This window comes from Camelina sativa, chromosome 13 (genome assembly GCF_000633955.1).
Source record: "Camelina sativa cultivar DH55 chromosome 13, Cs, whole genome shotgun sequence".
Lineage (NCBI taxonomy): Eukaryota > Viridiplantae > Streptophyta > Magnoliopsida > Brassicales > Brassicaceae > Camelina > Camelina sativa.
In genome coordinates, this window is record NC_025697.1 from 5,428,837 (window position 1) to 5,435,343 (window position 6,507).

Sequence of the window (6,507 nt, forward strand, 5' to 3'; positions counted from 1 at the left end):
CTGTTGGACCGAGTCTTGAAACACAAGAGTTTTTATTGAGTTTAGGTTTCAGCAAATTCATGTTTTTTAATAATGTATTCAGAAAAGTTGACCAAATCAACCTAAGCTGAAAAACAAACATGTGTTAATAGATTTAGAAAGTAGGCTTTATATACAAACGGATGGGAGATATGTGCAACAGATCCGCTGTAGCACACAGGTTAATTTCAAATTGATGAAATCCGGGGTCAAACCCCGGCAGCGGAATACTTTTTCTTATATTTTTTTGTAGTCAAGAAAGAAAATGTAAAGGAATTCAATCCATTCCACAAAAGAAAGCGTGTAAAATGCAAACACATAGGCTCCATCTCATGTCTACAAGGTTTTAGTTTTAGATCTTAATACTCAAGCTTCAGACATTGGAAGTTGACCACAGTCTGCTATGACGACTTTCTTTCTGGGGCGGTCACCTCTGTCTGTCTCTTGTTCCTCTATCAGCTTCACCACTTCCATTCCTTCTAATACTTGCCCAAACACCACATGCCTTCCGTTCAACCATGACGTCTGTCCACATCACGTCTCATATTAATATGATATACACTCAATTTAGCAAGAAAGATCAAATGGCTCTTCGTTAAAATCAAAATCCAATGTCAAGATTCGATTCTCTAGGTCATCTAATAGATTTCTATATAAGACCCGTGTTCTGATGGACTATTGATGCTAGAGGATTACATTGAGCGAAATTCTTGCCTACTTATAAGATACTGTATAACTTCTAATTTCACATTAGTGCTTAACCAGAGAGGGAGGTTTTATTATAAGTTATTACCGTAACAGTGCAGATAAAGAACTGACTTCCATTTGTATTAGGGCCAGCATTTGCCATACTCAGAACTCCTGGTCCGACATGGGATACTGCAACATATTGCACATTATTACTTATCATGAAATATTATATATAAGGGAGCATTCTGAGTATGAATGACAAAGCAAAGCTGGGCAGAGTGAAAAAAGAAGGAAACAGATCTACATGTGAAATAAGGATAGACTTACACTTGAAATTCTCATCCTTGAATGTCCTGCCATATACACTTTTACCTCCAGTTCCCTGCTCAAAAATTAGACTTCTGTATCATTATAATGAAAATTATACTAGCAGTTACTAGAATGAGCTTCGGTTTCTGAGATGTGCAGAAACAGAAAAAGAACAACATAATTGCTAGATGAGACATGCAGAGAAGACCTACAGCTAGCTATATATCCAAGAAACGGTATATAAGTTCCCTACGTCTCCAGCTGAGGTATTACTTATATGAAAGAACTTAAGTCTAAAATGGGAGGCATAGTTTTTATAAAGCCACTGATATCATGGTATGCCTCAAGCTTCTTCAAATTGACCTTTGGCAGAAACTACATTCTACCCCCACTACTTGGAACATATAGAGTGGGAGGATTCAAGGAACTCCATGGCAGTCAGAAAGAGATTTATGGATAGGAGCATACTCCACTCATTCTAAGATTTATAGATAGGAGCATACTCCACCCAATCTATCTTCTAAATAGCTCAACACATCTACGCTTGGCAAATATACAAGTGTGTGTGGTGAAGTTTCTTCTTCTTAGTTTACGAGAGGCACTACTAATGTAACAATGTTATTTCAGGATTAGATAGAAACAGAATATGAACTCAAATGAAGCTAACAAAAGACAGAGAACCGTGCTATAAATGATTCCGCCAGAAAAAAAACTCACATTGCCCTTCTCAAAGTCCCCTCCCTGAATCATGAAATCTTTGATGACACGATGGAATGTCGAACCCTTGTAGCCAAATCCCTTCTCACCTAAGCAAGATCAATCACATTCACTGACCCGCATATAAACCACATACTTGTGCAAAGGATCACATCCCATATGATATGATATTTGGACACTTACCTGTGCATAAAGCACGAAAGTTCTCCACAGTTTGGGGAACATCATCACCATACAATCCAATAACAATCCTCCCAGCTAACTTACCCACTGGATTTCCAACACTTATATCGAAATACACCTTGTGCGTTATCTTCGATTGGGGTTCTGTAACAAGCTGTGTAATACGAAATCCACATTATGATTCCAATAGCTTTTTTTTGGCAAATCTAATGAACAAACCCTAGAGTTTGAAGAATCAATCGACTCAATAATTACAATTCCATCATACAAAGATTAGGAGATGAGAGAATTATCTAACCTCAGCATTCGATTGAACCGAGAAGCAGCGGTTGTTTCTTTTGGTAGAAGACGTATGAAGGAGGAGCGATGAGGCGGAGAAGGGAGTTAAAGACGAAAACGAGATTGAATCGAAGGCGGATTTGGTGGCGAATCGGAAAGAGGTAGATGTGAGAGCGGACGAATTGATCTGATAAAGTCGTCGTGGTGCAGCTGAGAACGACTTCGGATTTGACTATGATAAATACCAAAATATATGAGCATGAGAATAAGAAGAAGCGGAAAGGTAATTAAAAAAAAAAAAAAAATCAAAAGGAAAAGGAAAACGAACCAGAGTCATCGAGAAGGCCGCCATGGGAGCTCGCGTTTGTTTGGTTGGTGAGTGACGACGATGAGTGTGTGTGTGTGTGTGATAATAGCACGAATGAGCCTGAGAGACATTATATTCGAGGTAATTTACAGTTATGCCATTCCTGCTGACATGGCCTCCAATCGAGTCAAATTTGAGTGGGTGGGTATTCGAATTTGAAGGACAACTATGCAAATTGCAAAGAAATATACTTTAAATCCATATTTATGAAACAAATTCAGTATACTTTTAATTTTAAAAATTAAATATTTATTTAGTTTATATTTTATAATTAAACGAAATTATAAATTAATTAGGGTTTATAAATAAGAATTAGAGTTTAGATTTTACAATTCAACGAAATTATATGTCGGTTTGAGTTTACAAATAAAGTGGTTAGAGTTTATATTTTACAATTAGAATGACATTATATATTGGATTGGATTTACAAATAAGGTGATTAGGATTTAGACTATGAATGATTTAGATTTTACAATTATAACAAAATTATATGTCGGTTTGGTTTATAAAAAAGCGGTTTGGATTTTTTATTTTTACAATGATGTATACAAATTTTGTTTTCTTATCTTATAAAGGTAATTTGTAATTAATTTTTCTCCAAAATAAGGTAATTTGCAATTAAAAAAATTGCCAAAAAGGTAATTAGTAAAAGATTGACCAAAAACAAAAAGGTAATTGATAGAAAAGTAATAATTGTTAGTAATATAAATATGGGCTATCATAACCAACCATAAATCATTCATTACACTTTTTTATATATTAGTTGTCTATCCTAGAATCGCTAAGTTGTTTTGTTATCTACTCGATGTTTTATTCGAATTCAGAAATCCGAACGCTGGTTCTTGTTTTCTTGATTCAGGTTAGAGCAAAACTGAATTTCCTTTTTTTTCATTAAAAGATTTTAATTAATCATATTTTCATGTATATTCAGTTATTCACAATCTCTATAAGTGGTTCAAAGTTTATCTTATGATGAACTGTTCTAAAAAGAGCAAATATGTCTCAATTGAATTGAAAAGGGGCATAAGAGGAAATTCCATAAACAGAAATTTATAGGGTTGGTAGGGTTTAGAGCAAATTAAGAAAAATAAAACTAAATTACTTTTTATTAATGGATAGCGCAGGTGGGCTTGAGGGTTAGAAACGTAATTGGGCCCGGGAAGCTGGAAGGTTATTTGTAAGTGGCGCCACTCTCTTTTCTATAAAGACGTTCCCCATTACTTGAGTAGTCCGAGTCGTGTCTCACGTCTCTCTCTCTCTCTCCCACTTCAGGCTGCTTCGAATTCGAAACCCTAGAAGCTTCTTCTACTGCAACCATGGATTCTTCTCAAACCAATTCCAAGAAACCGCCCCTGGTGATCGGAGGTATGGCCGATTCTGGTGGTACAAACCCTAAATTCCAATCAGGTGCCCCCGATTCGACCCTCGGGGATGGCTTCTCCAATCCGGGACTTAAGAGAGATTCAAGAAACTATGAGAACGATGATGATGATATTAATAGCTTGTCTACCAAGAAACCGAGGACCACGACGATCGGGAACACCTCTCAGGGTTGTCAAAAAATCGTCCCCTTGGATGTGAAACCATTGACGATCGTGCCACCTGAAACTCCGAAGCTCTCTAGACAGTTTTGGAAAGCTGGCGAGGACGACGAATCTGTGCCTCTACCTCACTATTGTAATTGACCACTTGTCCTTGATCTCAACCGAGATTTTGAGATCTTTCGTTTGCAATTGGAAACCCTAATTTGTGCGAATTTTGTGTTGCATGCAAGCAGGTAGCAATGATGCGGCGGTTAGGGTCCACCCTCAATTTCTTCATGCGAACGCCACAAGCCATAAGTGGGCACTTGGAGCTTTGGCTGAACTTCTTGACAATTCTCTAGACGAGGTAACTTATATATATATATATATGAATGCTTCATCTTTATTGTGAAATTGACTATTTCTTTATATATCCATATCAGTCAAACAACCAAGACTTTTATTAGTCTTCCTTGGTCAATTTTTATTGTCCGTAACAGAACCTCATTAGAATTTATATAATTCGTATGGTTTTGTGTAACACAGGTGAATAATGGGGCTACATATGTTCATGTCAATACAGCAACTAATGAAAGAGACGGAAAAAGCAACATTCTAATTGTTGAAGGTTAATCTAACTTCTTAGCTGTGATGATTAGCCTTAATTAGTCCTTAACCACTGATTTGTATATATGATTATGAAATCTCTAAACTGATGCATTGCAGACAATGGAGGTGGGATGAATCCTAGTACGTTTAGAGAGTGCCTTTCTTTAGGGTATTCAAGAAAACGCAATATGGCTAATAGGGTTGGTCAATGTAAGCCTCTCCAAATTCATTATCGTAGCTATTTTCTTTTAGCTCTGTTCTTGGTATTAATCTTCAAATTTGTAAAACAAACAATGTAGATGGGAATGGATTCAAAACTAGTACAATGAGGCTTGGTGCTGATGCAATTGTCTTCTCACGTTGTCGAGGAACCAATGGAAACAAGTGAGTTATTTCACAACATCATTTTGATTCTTACCTTCTTTTTGTTTTCGCTTTTTCGATTTCATCTGTGTTTTTTTATCTCTGTTTCAGTCCGACACAGAGCATTGGCATGCTATCATATACGTTTCTTTACGAGACAAGAAAGTGTGAAGCAATTGTCCCCACGGTAAAAAAAATTCTTATATTGATTGCTTATCTTCTCAAAACATTACGTCTTAAACTTTGTTTTCTTCACTGCGTAGGTTGATTATGAGTTGGTCAATAACGAGTGGAAGGAGATAGTTTATAACTCCAGAGATGAGTGGTCTGATAATTTAGAGACCATAATGAAGTGGTCACCTTACCTATCAGAACAAGACTTATTGGACCAGGTTTTGTTATACATATATACAGAATATATCCTTTTGTTATATATATATATACCTTTTTATTTTATCTCATACTTGTTAAATGATACAGTTTGATCACCTAGAAGAGCAAGGTACTCGGATCGTGATATATAATCTATGGGAGGACGATGAAGGGAAGTTGGAACTTGACTTTGATACAGACCCTCATGTAAGATCACTTACCAAGACTTTTTCAATACAGTCAATTTGGGATTAATATAAGTAACAGAAATGTTGTTGTGTGTTTTGTCTACAGGATATTCAACTCAGAGGTGTAAACAGAGATGAGAAGAACATCGAAATGGCCAAAGCTAATCCTAACTCGAGGCATTTCCTGAGTTATCGACACTCACTACGTGTATGTAGTTTCCATGTTTCTTAACACAATGCAATTTGCTAACTATTCTACTTCAAGTGTTCATTGATTTAATGTCTGTTTTTTTTTTCTTTCTCTATGCAGAGTTATGCATCGATTCTGTATCTCGAACGTCCATCAAATTTCAGAATCATTCTTCGTGGTAAAGATGTTCAACATCACAGCATCTTAGACGACATGATGATGATGGAAGAGAAAACATACAAACCTATGCGTTCTCCAGAATGGTCATCAGATCAAGCCGAGGTAATTATAATACCTTACCTTAGTCTTCTTACTTTTCATAGTCTCTGAAACAATCTTTAAAATCTCTCTGTGATTTCCCAACTAAAAAAACAGATGTGTGCTACTATAAAGCTTGGCTTTGTGAAAGATGCTCGTCATCACATTGACATACAAGGGTTCAATGTTTACCATAAGAACCGGCTTATCAAGGTGACTTCTTTAACTCACAGCTGATTTAGTGGTATAGTTTTTTCTTGATTATCTTGTTTACATTTCTTCTTGTGTTCTTCATCAGCCATTTTGGAGGGTTTGGACTGCTGCTGGAAGTGATGGACGCGGTGTTATTGGTATATTGGAAGCTAATTTCATACAACCAGCTCATAATAAGCAAGGTTTTGAGAGAACTGCGGTTCTTGCTAAACTTGAAGGCCGATTGAT

General features: G+C 36.4%; 2 protein-coding genes across 2 annotated transcripts in view; one reads left to right on the forward strand and one right to left on the reverse strand.

The window, feature by feature from the left end:
* Nucleotides 216-2,632, reverse strand: LOC104735307 (photosynthetic NDH subunit of lumenal location 5, chloroplastic). Its single transcript, XM_010455066.2, has 7 exons — nt 2,525-2,632; nt 2,216-2,428; nt 1,918-2,071; nt 1,735-1,823; nt 1,036-1,090; nt 812-897; nt 216-543 (listed from the first exon to the last, which is right to left on the reverse strand). The coding sequence occupies exons 1-7, from the start codon at nt 2,546-2,548 to the stop codon at nt 385-387; spliced, it is 780 nt and encodes a 259-aa protein (XP_010453368.1). The 5' UTR covers nt 2,549-2,632; the 3' UTR covers nt 216-384.
* LOC104735308 (protein MICRORCHIDIA 5-like) overlaps nt 3,813-6,507 on the forward strand; it is an 8,353-nt gene continuing 5,658 nt past the window's right edge. Inside the window, exons 1-12 of the mRNA XM_010455068.2 lie at nt 3,813-4,240; nt 4,341-4,453; nt 4,633-4,714; nt 4,813-4,905; nt 4,995-5,079; nt 5,170-5,245; nt 5,322-5,450; nt 5,539-5,637; nt 5,725-5,826; nt 5,929-6,090; nt 6,184-6,279; nt 6,365-6,502. Coding sequence (XP_010453370.2) covers nt 3,880-4,240; nt 4,341-4,453; nt 4,633-4,714; nt 4,813-4,905; nt 4,995-5,079; nt 5,170-5,245; nt 5,322-5,450; nt 5,539-5,637; nt 5,725-5,826; nt 5,929-6,090; nt 6,184-6,279; nt 6,365-6,502 — 1,536 coding nt within the window. The 5' untranslated portion in view covers nt 3,813-3,879. The remainder of the gene's footprint in view (nt 4,241-4,340; nt 4,454-4,632; nt 4,715-4,812; nt 4,906-4,994; nt 5,080-5,169; nt 5,246-5,321; nt 5,451-5,538; nt 5,638-5,724; nt 5,827-5,928; nt 6,091-6,183; nt 6,280-6,364; nt 6,503-6,507) is intronic.

Excerpts from the sequence above, each read along its gene's own strand:
- LOC104735307 (XM_010455066.2), bottom strand. The coding sequence starts at position 2,548 with ATGGCGGCCTTCTCGATGACTCTG. Across the intron at positions 2,072-2,215 it reads CGGTTCAATCGAATGCTGAG|CTTGTTACAGAACCCCAATC; the intron begins GTTAGATAATTC and ends CGTATTACACAG. Across the intron at positions 544-811 it reads TCTTTATCTGCACTGTTACG|ACGTCATGGTTGAACGGAAG; the intron begins GTAATAACTTAT and ends TGATGTGGACAG.